Raw genomic sequence first — 14,549 nt, 5'->3', positions numbered from 1 at the left:
GATCAGGCACTGAAGTTATCCGTGCTTGACGTCCGCATGCCTGCTGTTATGCGGTAGCCGGAATATCATTGGAAATATAGACACAAAGAGTGACTGAACTAGAGATAATTAGGTGTTTACAAAGCAGTGAAACAGTTCATATGTGTTCAGCGGCCACTCCCTCCGTGATATACAGAGAGAAACACCACGCGCTGCCGTAGTTTTTTTACGGGGTGTGACGTCATCGTACGTTACGGGAATGTGTGATGAGCACGGTCGATCCTTTGTCTGAGGCGGATACACTTGCCCTTGTGCACAATCACTGACAGCCCGTGGCCCTGGTAATCCGAGGAAAGCCCCCGGTTCTGAGACATTCCGATCCTTGAGTTGTCTGCACATCGACACTGGATCCGATGTCAAAATATAATTTTTATTTCCCGGGGAAAGCCGTTCTCTAGTCTCACACCTTGATACCAATGTCATTTCCTTCAGTGTTCCGATGGCTCTTGCGTACGCACAGAAAACCGTTGGTCGTACAATGTTGTGTACGGTAAAAGCAACAACTGAAAAGTTGTTCCTTGAGCGTTCTCGCTGTCGCCACCGTTGCAGCTGGAATCGGTACCGCGGTCTTCTGATCAGGCACAAAGGCATGATCCCACGATCAGGCAGGCGGCAACATCCGCAGACATCTACCGCTGGCATACACCGAACTACCACGCAGAAGAAGATGCGTGTCAAGACCTAGACAGCAAATAAGGGTATTCCCTACTGGCAGAGATGCGTCGTGTGCGTGTATGATTGTTATAATACGGAAGTGTGAAGGCGTGTTTTTTACTCGTATATCTGTGACGTGAACCGATTATCGTGACGGTGAGTGTAACGGGTTTTTTTCCAGGGGAAGCTGACGCTTCGCCCGTTTCTCCGAGCCTCCAGTGGTGCTACAGTGGCGTGTCTGTTTTGGCTCACCGTCCAACTCTAGAAAGAGTGTGTATCGCCCGTGGAGTTTATCTTGCGCCTCAGCAGTGTTTCGTGTTTTTGTAAAGAGGTACACTACTACGATCACGTTGTGTCATCCCAAAAACATAGTGGATTGACAGTCTCTGGTTTGCGCTCGTCCTGGTACTCAACGACGCGCGGTGTGCAAAATGGCAAGTGGCAGGCGACCGTTATCAGCGGTCAGCGGGTTCTGTAGAAGCATTGCCGTTGTGTTACTTCTTTCTGTTACTCAGCGTACATACCTTTCGAGCGGGAAGAGTTGGTCGGAGACCATATCGAATGCCATTAAACACGACCAAACAAAAACGGGTGTAGTCGAACCAGGAGAAACGGTCAGTATCGTGAATACCTCGGGACGTGACCTTGTGTATCTGCCTCCAGACAACAAACAAGTTTACAATGTTGCAAGTGACGTGTGCCAGGTAACAATTCCGACACTGCTGTCTACGTTGTTTGCTACGTCAGATGATATAGAGTGGGTCGTGACGGGGAACACAAGAACTCTAATAATTCCGTCTGACGTCGTACCGCCAAACGTGACAGTCCAGTTTTGCTTTCAGGTGATGGACACTGAGAAAAACAAACGTCTAACAGCGGTAATCAAAGTCGCGGGAGCGAAAGGCCTCTCAACCAAGGTGTGTTTGTTCCTCGGTCTGCCTCTGTTGGTGGTGATGACGGCGTTCGTATCGTGACTGTGACTGTATTTCCTTTTTGTAAATCATGACCGACCAATCGACTGCGGTTGGCGAAGGAGGGTGCATCAGTGCGCTTTGCCGAGGAAACAAATACCAGAACAACGCGTCCATATATCGTCTGTATCTTGGCGGTGAAGTAGAGGGGATACTCGCCGGAGCATTCCACTGCTATGTTCGTCCAGCTGGAAGTCTTCAGTGATGGAGCAAAGAGTGTCTCGGGTCTTGCCCTGATCGGATGGATCCACACTGGTGTTTCAAAAACAAAATTCGTGTGTCACACATCTGTATGAGCGCCTCAGACTTCGATGATCAATCTGGATAGACCGTGTCACTGAACTCCCGAGCACATCTGCGCGTGCTGTTGTTACGCTGAGTGGGTCGTACCAGAGGGAATGCCATACTTGATGCAAACGGTATTTGCCGTAAGGCGTAATCAGCGGCGCCTCCGTGATTCCGATATTTTCGTGGCGGTCGGAAAAGAAAGTACGATATTCGATCGACGTTCCCGTTCCCGGGCTAGTCGCGAATTGGTAGCTAAATATAGTGGCAGCTGCAGGTACAGGGCCAACAGTGAATAAACCTAAGCGTGCGCCAATGCAAACTGGCGCTTCTGCAGGAGAGTTTGATGTGAACGACACAGAGACAAGTGGCATACCGCCATAACAACAGTAAGACGTCTTTAGAATGTGCGTGGAGAAGGTATTTCCGGTACCAATGTGACACTTTTTAGTAGGCGCTCCGTCATACCGAGGGTGAAAGCATTCGTTCTACCACCAGGCAGTGATCCTCCCCAATCAAATATGCCGCGGGCCGAACGCTGTGCTGTGCGTGCCCGTGCTCATGTCGTGGCCAAGCGCATACATTAAGTTGCCTCTTTGTACAAATACCTCATTACAGCGTACTGATGCCAAGACGCCTCCCATAGGTGTTGGATACTTCACGAATCCAGAAGCCACCTGGCGCCTTATCTTGCTTAACGACTCTGTGCGATCCGATAATTCTGAAACACGACGCTCTAGGATGTCACTCTTCTGCGCCGAGGCCGATGGCACGAGAAAGAGTTGTGGTTTGAGTGGGGCCGCATATTCGGTTCGTTTGTCTGATGACACGTCACTAATGGTCTGAAAGAGACTTTGTTCACAAATACAGCTTGCCAGCGCGCCCAAAAATAAAATAAAGTAGGCACTAGGTATCCCACATCGAGGACGAATTATTGTCATAATTGGATTTCTTGCGCTTGTACGGAAACCCCCCAAGAGGGGAACGGGCACGGTTCGCAATAGAGAGACACGTGTTGCAACGCCAGCACCTCCCTTCTCTCAAAATTATATCTGTCGCGGATCGCATGAGTTCAGCACACAGTAGAAATCGGGGAAGGCGCTAGGAGTGCGAATACCACGGAGTCCCACGAACAATAAAACCCACGGCCATCCCGGACGCCCCTCACAGCCGCTGTACCCGATGAGGCAGTCGGATGGCAGAGGAACGGGCACCGTACTGCGGCAACTCGGCCACACACTGCCACGAAGCGAACGACCACAACTGGGCATGATACAAATCACATAATCGTTGATAATTCGCCCACCATCGTTTGCTGGTGTTGCACTAACCACTGTTGCTCTCTTCCCCTTGTCTGTCCCTTGACGCCTGTAGTGCAAGCGTGCCAACCTGTCACCAGGATCTCTCCTCGATTCAGCAGGAACCACGACGACAGCTGGTTCCCGTGCAGGTGGCTTCCCTATTCATTCGACGCGGTCTGGCTGTAAGTCCATGTTCTCTAGAAAGACTGCGAACACGTTCTCGCCTCCGTTTCCCGTTCGAGACTGTTCCTCCCCTAACCCGCCTTTGTGTTCATTCCCCGATTGCATGCCAGTCACCAGTCATTTCCTACCGCCGGAAGCTGCTGCTGGGGGCACCTTCTTTCGAGAGGGCGTTGTCGCCGCTGCGGCAGCAGACGTAGCAGACATGAATTTGCCTGCCCCATCACTTTCACTAATCAAACTTGAGCCACATGTACCCCTGTTATCGCTCACACTTTTGGAACGTCGTTTCTTGTCAGCCAGTGTTTTTCGCTGTGTCGGAGGTGTGCCATGTAGCACTACTGTGGCAGCATACCCCGCGGCGAATTCGGTTCCGCTACCTGTCCCTCCAGAGACCGATGAAGGTGAGACGCTGTACGGAGAACACGTTGTCTGTCCGCCGCTCTCAGGAACCTCAGGCAGCGGGCTCTGTTCGTGACCCTCACCTTCACCACCGCGTAGAGGCACCATCTGCTTGGGGCAGACAGGTAGAGGGGCAGCGCCAGTGGCAGATGAACATGCATTTGTTTCCTGCAAAACGTGCTGAGGAGCCACTTCGTCGCCGACAGCAGAGTGACCTTCCCCTTCTTTCTTACTTTTCGGTTTCCGCTTTCTTGACGCTTTCCCCTCTCCTCCCCCTGAGGCGGCCCCGGCTCTCGCGCCGCTTCCACCCTTAGCTCCGGTCGAAGTGTCAGTCGCCGCACCTCTTCCGTGCAGAGGCTCCGTTTCGGAATCTGGTACATTGATATTTTCTCCCCCAATAGTGGCATACGCTTGTCGACTGCCCGCGAGCTGAGACGCACCCAGACAGCTTGCAGAGACCTGTGGTGAACTCATATGTTCACGTGCGCCGAAATCACCCACCTCGTGTTGAACAGCGTTGTTATGGTCGAACCATGGTGACAGTGGGGGAGCACTTTGCCCCGTCTGCATGCCTGAAGTGGATGGCGAACTTGGTGTTCCTGCGGCAAGCTGAGGGGTCCGATCCCCTGCAGAGAGGCCTTTTTCTCCACGAAAGAATGGCGAGAAGTTAGCAAATCGCCCGGGTACTTGCGACATCTCAGGGCCATAACCAGGCGCGGGCATGCTCGAATATCCCATACTGCATGCGCCCGAAGCATTGCCTCCAAAAGAAGCGTCCGAGATAGGGTACCCCCCCTGAAACGGAGTAGCCGTTCCCGAGGCTGGCGTCCCCGGAAAAGTCACACCTGCGGGATACCCATCAGCCTTTCCGTAGTTCGAGGGAAGCCCCGGCAGAGTTGATCCCAGACCTGGGCCATGGGCAGCAAAGGGATGAGCAGGATAGCCTCTCATCTGAGCCGACATTGCCCCGACCGTGGGTCGAAAGCGACCTCCACCGCCTGCTGAAGAAGGGTCGCCCATAGGTGCGGACCTTTCAGCTAGAGCGTCGCCCTCCTCCAAATTCCCCGTTCCTCCGGCTGCTGCATGCTGCAGACTCTGCCACGACGCCCCTCTCTCAGCGCCTCCCTCGCGAGGCGCATGCTGGGGCTGGAATGATGTGTGACAGCTGGCGTGAGAAACAGCGGGTGAGTTAGGGTACGCACTCGCGGGAGTGTACTGGCTTGGCCGAATAGGAGAAGGGGGACCCATAATAATCGAGGCCGATCGAGAAGGGCCTTGACTGCCAGTGTCACTGCCCTCTGTCATATGCACAGACCCCGTGCAGTCGCTACGGAGCCCAGATGCTGGCAGCCCCGAACCTCCTCGGGATGCCGAAACAGACGAAGTGACTGAAGATGCAACAGAGGACCTGCGACGCGTGCGGTCGCCACTCGGTGCGTGGCCTGTCGCCCCACTGGCTTTCTGTCGCCTTCCGCTCCCGTGGCTGTCTGACCCTCTGACGCCTCTTGCACTCGAATCCAACCCGGCCATCTCGGCGCCAGATCCCCAAGCCGCCCCGGACCCTAACTCGCCTGGGTAGGTCTCTGCGGGGCCTCTGCCACTCCAGAAATTGCCTTTGTCGGCTCCACTTCCCCCGGCGCGCTTTCCCGAGCGAAATGCGGAACCTTGGAGATGACTTCCCCACCCTGCGTTTGCCGCGGAGCTTCCCGTATCAGCAGAAAGCGCGCCGTCAAGGTACCCTTCTGCCCAAACATCTCCTTGGGTTGCTACTCCTCCTGTCGATAAGCTTTCTCGCGAGCTGGCCGAGCTCGAGCGGTTTTGCAGATGCTCAGCCATCGCCGGATCCATGTGGGGGGCGTCCAGAACAGCCCCCCTTCTCGCTCTGGAGCTCTGCGTACTGGCAGAGAACCGCCTGGTCCCTGCAAAGCCGCCCTCTGCCTCGTCTGGCATGCCACTCACCCTGCCCTCCACGAAGGGAGAAAACGGCACTGGCGACGCATGCATCTGAACGCTGTTCACCCTTACAGCCGCGCCTGCCTCCTCCGCACCTGCCGGCATCATTGCTGGAGGGGGGACTACGAAAGGCCGCCGAGAGGCCTGCGGGAAAGGCTCCATACTGTAGGGACGAGGGGAGTAAGACGAAAAAGCCATAGCGGCCGCTGCACAGGCATTGGCTGCCGCTGATCGGGCATCTGCCAACGCGCGCTTCTCCGCCTTGGCCTCTGCCAGCGCTGAGGCGCGTGCTAGCCAGAGATCTTCGGGGACCAGGGCCGCTTCCTCGTCTTCACTTTCGTCCATTTTCTCAAGCTCCTCACCTTCACTGGCGAAAACAGCGTCCCTGAAGGGGCCTTTCAGACCACCCCCCACGGCCTCAAGGAGACCAGCGCCTCCGCAGGGGCGGGAAGCGAAGGAAGGATCCCCATGTCCTCCTTTCAGGGCTGCATCTTCGTCCGATCTCTCGAGCAAAGTGTCAACACACGTGAGGACCTCACCCTTGGACTCAGCTGAGAAAAAGGCTTCGTTGAGGACCGGCAACCAGGGAAACGTATCGGAGAGACGCCGCAGCCTCTGCTCAATTTCCTCACAGGATGAGGACAGAAGCTCCAGTCGTTTGCGCTTTTGTGCTCGCCTTGTTGCATACGACTTGCCGAGCCGCTTTGCGTCCTGCCTCTCGCCAGCGCTACCTCTAGGTGCCATATTTCGAGCTGAGGTGGACGGCGACCCGCGAGGAGTCGGCGTCGGAGATTCCTTCGCCCCCTCTTCCTTCCCTTGGATGTCTGTCACGCAACCCTCTTCAGTCTTCACGAAAGCAGACAGCAGCGCCGGCGCGTTCTTTTCCTTGTCGCCATCCTCCCCTGACCGGGTAAGCGGCGGACAAGAAACCGGTGTAAGCTGCAGGGCAGAGCGGTCGCCAAAGACCTTTGCATTCCCTTCCTCGCGAGATAGTCCAGCGCCCTGGGGAGGAGAGACCAGCTGTTCCCCCATGTCTCCAAAGGCCTTTTCACCCTGATCCGTTCCTTCTTCCCCCAGCGAAAGACTCTCCGCTGTCCCTGCCAGCGCTGTCTCATCTCTCCCACGGTCTCCCTTAACGGTATCACCCACCTGCTTTTCGAGTTCTGGAGCAGTCGTCTTGCTCGATCTCTCACCAATACCTGGTGAGCGCTCCCCAGTGTCTATTAGAGCGTCCTTCTCTTTCTCTCGCTCTTTGTCGCCGCCACCGCATCTACGCACAGTAGACAAGGATTGTTCCCCCTCAAGCGGCGACCCAGGAGCGTTCTGGGTCCTCTCTTGAGGGCCTCCTTGTGTTGGAAGCAGCTGGTTGGTGTCGTTCTCACTGCCTTCCGCGCCATCGTCGGAATCACGCAGTGTCTGCTTCGCCTCCGCGCCCCCTTCCAGCCTCTTCTCTGCCGCCGACGCTCCCTTGAGTTGAGCACTGCCCGTGCTGAGGTTCGCTCTATCTGAGGTCGATTCTAATTCTCCTGTTCTTGTCCTATCTTTCGCATCTTCTGGCATCCTGTCCTCTCCCCCCTCCCCAGCAGGACAGCAACGGTGCGCTTCGCCGCCACTTGCGAGAATCGCGGGAGTCTTCGTTTCTAGTTCGAGCGGACTGCATGCAGCGCCCAGGGCAGGGAGTCCGTCGATAGGGGTACTTTGAGGCATGTCACTTCTCAACTTGTCGTTTCCTTTGAAAGCGTCTGGGAGGTCTTCTCGAGTCTTCTCTCGTTCGCCTTGAGCCAACAAACTCCCCCCGCTCTTCGCCGCCGAAGGGTCTGCGTTTGTGGGTTCTTCATGTCCGTTTTCAGCTTCGCCTTCAGCGGCCGCAGGCAGGAAGGCAACCGGCGACGCGAGAGTGTCCGCGCTCGAATGCGAAGCCTTTGCGTCCACAGTTTCAGGAGCGTCTTTCATCTCTTTGCCACTCTGTTCTCCCTCTCCTTCGTCGCCTTCCGCGCCCTCGACATCGTCGGGGTCTTCTCGTTCGAGAGCCGCCAACTCATTCAGTACGGCGCCTAAGCGTCTTCGTGCCCCCTGGCTCTGCTCTTGCGCCACCCGAGCGAGGCGATCCCTTTCCTCAGGTCGTCTTTCGTCCTGCAGTCGGAGGCGATTGACAATTTTCCATACATTGAATAGAGAGGACGAAGACATCATGCATCCGGAGAGGATATTCTTTTGCGTTCCCCGCGCGTCAAAGTAAGGATTTTGCTCTCCGAGGCGCAAAAAAGGTTCTAGGTCCCTTATAAGGGCGGCGTCTCGAGTCCGTTGATCAGCGCCGAAAGAACAAGTCTCAGAGAAATCTGCGCTTTGATTCGCCACCGACTGAAGAAGAAGACGTGTCTTGTCGGGAAACTCCCATGGTAAAAGATTTTCTTGGTTAGCAGGAGACTTGCCGTCTTCGCTGGCCCCCGCCGCCCCGGAAAGCGAGACGTCAAGAGCGTCTTCGTCTTCCGAAACCTCGCCTTTTTCATCCTTCTTAGACAGCTCCACAACAATCAGCCCGGTGTTGCTGGGCTCAAAAACAAATGACCTCGAAATGTCTTTCGCGTGGGGTACGGGATGTTCCTCCACTGTGGGAATCGTCTCAGTCGCCTCGTCTTTGCCAGAAGGCAGGAGCACAGAAACCGTGGAAGTTCGCTTTTCTGAATCGAAGCTCAGCGCCTCTGCTCCAGCGGCATCCACCACGTCTCTCTGTTGTTCGCCAGCCCCGGAAGCGCGGCCACTCTCCAACAAATGTGACGGTCTGCGTCTCCTCTTGTCTGTCCGTTCCCCTTCAGCTTCACGACCGCTCGGAAGTTTTCCGTTAGTCTTGGGTTTCTTGCTTTCCTCTCCATCATTGGGAGACATATCATCTTTCCGTGAAGCTAGGTCGGCCTCGGTAGCTCTGTCCGTTTGAGGAGTCTCACCTCGGTCTCCCCTGCCCCTCGCAGTGCCCTGTTGTCCGGCTTCCCTTTTGATGTGGACGGTCGGCGCTATCCCTGCGTTGTCTTCCGAAGTGGAAGCTGCCTGTGATCTAGGTCTGTTTTCTTCCTGTCCGTCGCCCTTTCTGCCTCTTGTAGCATGGGGTGAGTTATCCGACCTCACTTCTCGACCTTCGTCTTCGTTTCCTCCACTCGCCTCCTGCTCAATCTGCTCGCAGAGACTTGCTTTCTCCTTGAAAATTAAACCTCTCTCGGCAGGTCGCCGGGTGGCACGAAACAACCTATGGGACCGCATCGACAAACCAGACTCGAAAAACGTGTCGTCTTCCCCAAGCAGCTTAGACAAAAGGGCCTCGCGTTCTGCTTCGCGTCTTGCCTCCTCCAGCAAGCTCTGCTCCTCGGCCATCCGCCTCGCAGCCGCTGCCGCCAGAGCTGCGGCCACGTGAGAGTTGACGCCCCAAACCGGAGCGCCGCCTCGACGCGTCGCTGACACAGAGACAGCGCTCCTTTTGGCCCGAGAACAGGTCGGAAAGAGACTCTCAAAGCCCTTTGCGCTCTTGCTTCCGGCCGAGTGGAGGCGGCAAGAGCCCCCCGCGGCCTCGTCTAGCGCGCCCCCCACACGCGAAGGCAAGGAAGACGCAATGGTGCCGCGGGACGCCGCCGAGGTAGGCGAGCAGCCAGGATGGAAGAGGGTGTTGCTTTCGGGTACGAAAAATGAGGGTCCAGAATCCACAGCCCTGGCCCTCCCTGAAAGCTGAGACCCTTGCATTTGTTCAGGAACTCCGGCGCGAGCCACAGGGGCATACAGGGATCGTTGGTCGCCCGCGACACCTGAAATGGAAAAGGCTCCGTAAAATGGAGACTGGAAACCCCCCTCGAAGACTGGACTTCCTCCCGGGAAAACGCCCCCGGCGAACCCCGGGACAGCTTGGCTCGACGACACACTCATGCCTTGAGGTGTGTAAGCATGCGCAGGGTGTTCCAGAGTCCCGTGGCCTCTTGTAGGCGTTCCAGGGAACGTGTTGAACCCGAAGCCTTGAGATTCGACACCAGGATTCGGGCCTCCGCCAAGAAACGGAAACCTTGCGGCACCCGTACTGTACGGACCCCCAGGCAACGAACTGGGTTGAAAGGGTGAAAACACCAGCTTTCCGTCTCCCTCTCCTACCGGCACTGCAGGGCTCGAAGTGCAAGGCGCTGTGGAGGAGACCGAAGCCAAGCTCGGGCTCATAGACCCGGCTCGAGGATCGACGGATCCGTCTAGGCCCGTCCCCGCACCAGGCGAAGCGGACGCTCTATGCAAATAAAAGTAAGCCCCAGGGTGTCGTGGATCTCTCGGAGGCGCCGGCCCTCCAGGACCCACGAATTGGCTACCGCTCGCCGAGGCTGGGCCTACAGTGGCAAATACAACAGTCGCCACGTGTTGGTGGAGGCGCTGCATCTCCTCCATGTTCCACACTTTTGTGGGTTTCACGCCGTCCCACGGCCCTCCTGGAGGGGCGCCGGTGACCGCCCCGCCCCCCAGAAGGTGCCCCAGTGGTGGGAAACGCGGAGGCGTTGCAGCGCCTTGCTGAGTATAGGTTTCCCGAAACATACGGTGGAGACGAAGGGCAAAGTGGGCGCAAGCCTCAGTCGCGGCTAAAGGATACGGATCGCGTGAAGGATTAGGTTCGAACGCGGCCGTGTGGACTTTCCACGACCCGTCAATCCATGTGACCCGCCACGTCGAAATCGCCATCACGTTTTCTGCATTTTTCTCGACTCCGTCAGGCCCAAATTGTTCGATCCGAACGTCTCTGACCATGCTGGCGAGTGCGCTGTCGAGAGGCGGTCTGTGGGCTCCATCACCACCTCGTCCTGCATCCAGGCTCTGTCCAGGAAGTGGCTGTCTCCACTCCCCACCACGGTCACTTCCCTCGGTTCCTCCAGTCGCGTTTCTCCTTTTCTGAGCCGCACCTGAAACGCCCTTTTTCGGGTGCCGCTGGCCGCCAGCTTCCTTCTTCAGCGAGCTACCGACCCCGCAAGGGACCCCCGAGGGGTTGCCTGGGCCTGCAGGCCCCTCGATGCGCCCGAAGGGTAGTGGACTCGGCGACGAAGCGTTTGCAACTTGTTCTGCGAAGGCCCCCATAGGCGCAGAGGAGTTTTGAGAGCCAAGTTCCGCCGGAAACACAGCGGTAGGCGAAAGACCAGATGCACGAGGGAGACCTCCGGCGGCCCCCGACCCACCGTGTGTGCTAGTCCCCGGCATGCCCGCGGCTCCTTCAGCCGGAGAGGTACCGGGCCGCGCCCTCCACTGTCGGGATGTGGCCTGGCCTGAATCAGCGGGAGGCGTTTTATGGGAGCCTTGTTTCTGAGAAGCACCGGCCCCTTGGCCACCCCGTTTCCCTCCGCCAGAGGTCGTCTGGGATGGTGTTTCCACTTCGCGTCCAAGTCCGTCTTGCATGCGTTTGAAAAGTCCTTTGGTATGCGCCTGGGTTCGGCGCTGTCGCCGCTCGCTTCTCCCACGCCCTTCGCCATCGCCGCCAGCGGAGTCGAACGAAATCTGCGGCAACTCAGAGACGCCCAGCTTTCGTAAAGCCGCCGCGACTTTCGGGACTGGTGGCGGTTGAGGTGCAGGCCCTCGAGGCGGTGCAGAGGCCGCAGAAGGCTCCCGGGTGCCTCCAGCGTCTTCCGAAGCTTGGTCCTTGCGACCTTTGCGTGCATCCGCGTGACCGCCTGCGTTGCCTGTGGCTCCGGCCGCCTCCGCTGCTTCCCGTCCCGCTGCCGGATCGGCTCCCGAGGTCGCTGTGTCTCTGACGGGGGAAAGCCCCCGATCAGTTCGAGATTTATCCGATACAGGAGCGGCAGAATCCGCGCTGCATCGCGATTCGGAGACGCCGCCCGACACAGGGTTCGCAGTGTCGCCTCTTTCAGACTCTGAGGAGCTCGGCAAGGGGCCTGCCTCTCCGCTGAGGGAAGCATCCCGAGGAACGGGGCTTCCTGGAGTGGCTCCGTCCTGGCTTGAAAAATCCGACGCCGCCACAGTCGAAGGGTTAGAGGACTGGTCCGGCAGCAATTTACCAGAAGCTGAAGGCGGCAGGGGAGTAGTCCTGTTGTATTCAGAGGAAAGCCTCGAGGCGGGATGAGCACCTGAAGAGCCGCTAGGTCTGGAGGCGGCGCCGCTCTCGGAAGCGGCTGCATGCGGTCCCAGTCCCATGGCGGATGGAGGCGGACCTCCTGGAGGCATGCCAAGCGAGGCACTGTGAAGTGCGTCAGATCAGGCGGACGCCGGAGACTGAGAGGAAGACTCGGGAGACAAGCTAGTTGTTTCTCGATAGTCCTTCTGTCTTTTCTTGTTAAACCCGTAAACCGAAAACTTGGAGGCGCCTCACCCTCCTTGACGGCGGCTGATTCATCCCGGCTTTTCTCCCTCTCCACCAGAAGGCAAAATTCCCAATTTTCTACTCCGTGCATGAAAGGCGCTGAGGCCTGCGCCGCAGCTCTCGGGGAACCGGGGGGTTCTGCGAAAGATTGTGCAGGGCGGCTCTCAGACGGAGTTATGGGCAGGGTACGCCAAAAATTACAAGCTTGCAGAAGCCCCTCGGGCAAATGGGAACTGGAAAAATTCCTTCAGAATAGCGTGAGAATGGTGGCAGTGCCTGGACACTGAATCTTCGTGCGACGACCCACAGCAGACGGCGTTGTGAACGCTGCGTAGAGTGGTACCCCGTTTCTTTGGAGAGAGTCAGGTGACGTAGAAAAACAAAAGACGATCGCGCGCGGGCAGGACACGAATTTCAGGTGGCAATTTGTTCACAGGAGATTTGTCAGCTCCTCCAGAACAAGGGGCATGCACGAAAAAGCCGACCATATGCACAGGAGCCGTCTTGTGTCCGACACAGGAATCAGCGTCTTACATCCAAAAGACGGAGTCACATCAGGGGCCGTGGAGCGTCCAGCACAATTAGAGGCAAGTCCTGGAGACGAGTTCGACGGATACGAAGACAAGAAGGAAAGGGGGAAAACAAACAGAGTTGGAGACAGCGAAGAGCGGCGGCCAGGGAAAAGAGAGGGGGGGTAGTGAGAGGAGATCTGGCGCCCGTAAACGAGGAGCGCATACTAACACAATTGCATTCGGCCCAAACAAAGTATCCGCTTCTTGACAATAATAATCCATGGATCTGTCGTGCAAAGATGCGATTTTCAACGGCAACCGCCTTTCTTTGTTTGGGGCTTTCCTCCGGCTTCTAGAATGGGACAGCACACAAAGACAGGTCACCGCAATGCGCCGGATTCGAAGCCAGCATGGAAAAGACGAGCAAAATCCTCATCGGCGAACATCGATTCCGGTCACTCTTACCGTGTTTCTCTTAGTATTTTTCCCCAATCAGTCACGCAGCATTTCACGGTGCTCTTGGCTAGATCGGCGGTAGAAAAGACGAGGGTTCATGCGTGCATGCTCAAAGTACAAAAAACAGCGTGTCAAATCACTGGGCGCTTCTAGTCTCCGCAGAGTCACCTCCCCTGAAGCTTACCTGCGGAGGGTTCTCTGGTGCCTACGAACTACTGACTGACTCTGCGTTTAATCTTGCTGTGTTTCACCGGGGGGAGAGAGTCGTTCTTGACTTTGGGGAAGGCGAAGATGCTAAGGCATGCATGTCCGTGCCTCTTGTTTTTCAGAAGTGATCACAAAAAGTGTGAGATACTACTCCACTCGCCTTTGTTCCTCTTGGAAGTTCCCGCGGAGTTTCGTCAGTGCTTTGACTCTTCCAACGTATCAGATACATACAGAACGGTTTTCTTCTGGTGCACCTTGTTTTTTCCACAGCGGCTCAGCTACACCCTTATGGTGCGCCACCGGGAAACTAGCAGCGACTCGCTATTCTACCTCTCAAACATACAGTTTATCGAACACTGTACGTATCGTAACAAACCTCCAGGCAATTAACTTGGCATTATGTTACCGTTCCTCGTGATAAGCACAATCGCCGAATGGCAGAGGACGACTCCTCAACTGTCACACGAGAGATATTCACCTCTTGTCAGACTTTTGAGGCAGTCCTATCACGCTCAACCTTTGCTTCCTGGTAAATATCAGAGTGTTGGGTAGCATTTCCCTTCAAAGGAAACGAGGCAACTCGCTCCTAGGCTTCGCTGTTTTTCTTTCGTGTTGCTCCAGAGCAAACAAACATGGAGGGCAGTAAACTTTATTCTTCTCCAAGGATGCAAGGGACAGTCGCAGTTCAGATGCATGACAACTGATCCGTGGCAACTTTCATTCACTGGGTTGCTGCAGCTTTGAGACAGCGGAACATGCTGCGGCAACCTCCATCGACTCAGAATGTAACTTATCACGACCAAGTAACGGAGACAGCGATATTAGCAACCATGTATCATGTAAGGCGTCAGGCTTCTGTTTCGATATATACTCGACACAGAATTTAGTAGCGAGCGTAGTGACAGTCAGGGTGGCAAAGAGCGCACGGTCGTTACTCCTTTGAGATTTGATCGTCTATCTATTTGGAAGAACGAACTCGACTGTCCTACCGGAAGTAGATTCTCTACAGTCCCAGCAGTAGCGGTTAAATGAAGACGCTGCTCACATTCATGCCACATACGTAACTTTCGAGGAACCGGCCCCAGTGAAGTGCCAGGTTGTGTCCTGCAGGAGCCTTGGGCTTCTTGACGAACGTCTCTACAAGAAGTAGAGCATTAGTAGAGCAGAATACTCGTAAAGGCTCCACCCCCATACTGCAAAAAGGAAGCCTCTCTTCGCTTGTGCCCCGGTCGAGAAACGGCTTTGTTTTACAACCGGTTGGCAATGA

At 56.2% G+C, this 14,549-nt stretch overlaps 2 protein-coding genes across 2 annotated transcripts; one reads left to right on the top strand and one right to left on the bottom strand.

Annotated features, from left to right (window-relative positions):
- Positions 1-236: 236 nt before the first annotated feature.
- On the top strand, positions 237-7,242 carry SRS35B (SAG-related sequence SRS35B). Its single transcript, XM_018781859.1, has one exon. The coding sequence runs from the start codon at positions 1,125-1,127 to the stop codon at positions 1,665-1,667; it is 543 nt and encodes a 180-aa protein (XP_018637211.1). The 5' UTR covers positions 237-1,124; the 3' UTR covers positions 1,668-7,242.
- On the bottom strand, positions 2,723-13,068 carry TGME49_280590 (hypothetical protein). Its single transcript, XM_002371412.2, has one exon. The coding sequence runs from the start codon at positions 11,969-11,971 to the stop codon at positions 3,551-3,553; it is 8,421 nt and encodes a 2,806-aa protein (XP_002371453.1). The 5' UTR covers positions 11,972-13,068; the 3' UTR covers positions 2,723-3,550.
- Positions 13,069-14,549: the final 1,481 nt, after the last annotated feature.

Source organism: Toxoplasma gondii, chromosome VIIa (assembly GCF_000006565.2).
Source record: "Toxoplasma gondii ME49 chromosome VIIa, whole genome shotgun sequence".
NCBI lineage: Eukaryota > Apicomplexa > Conoidasida > Eucoccidiorida > Sarcocystidae > Toxoplasma > Toxoplasma gondii.
Note: the sequence above shows the minus strand (reverse complement) of the source record. Positions and strands in the feature narration are given on the sequence as shown.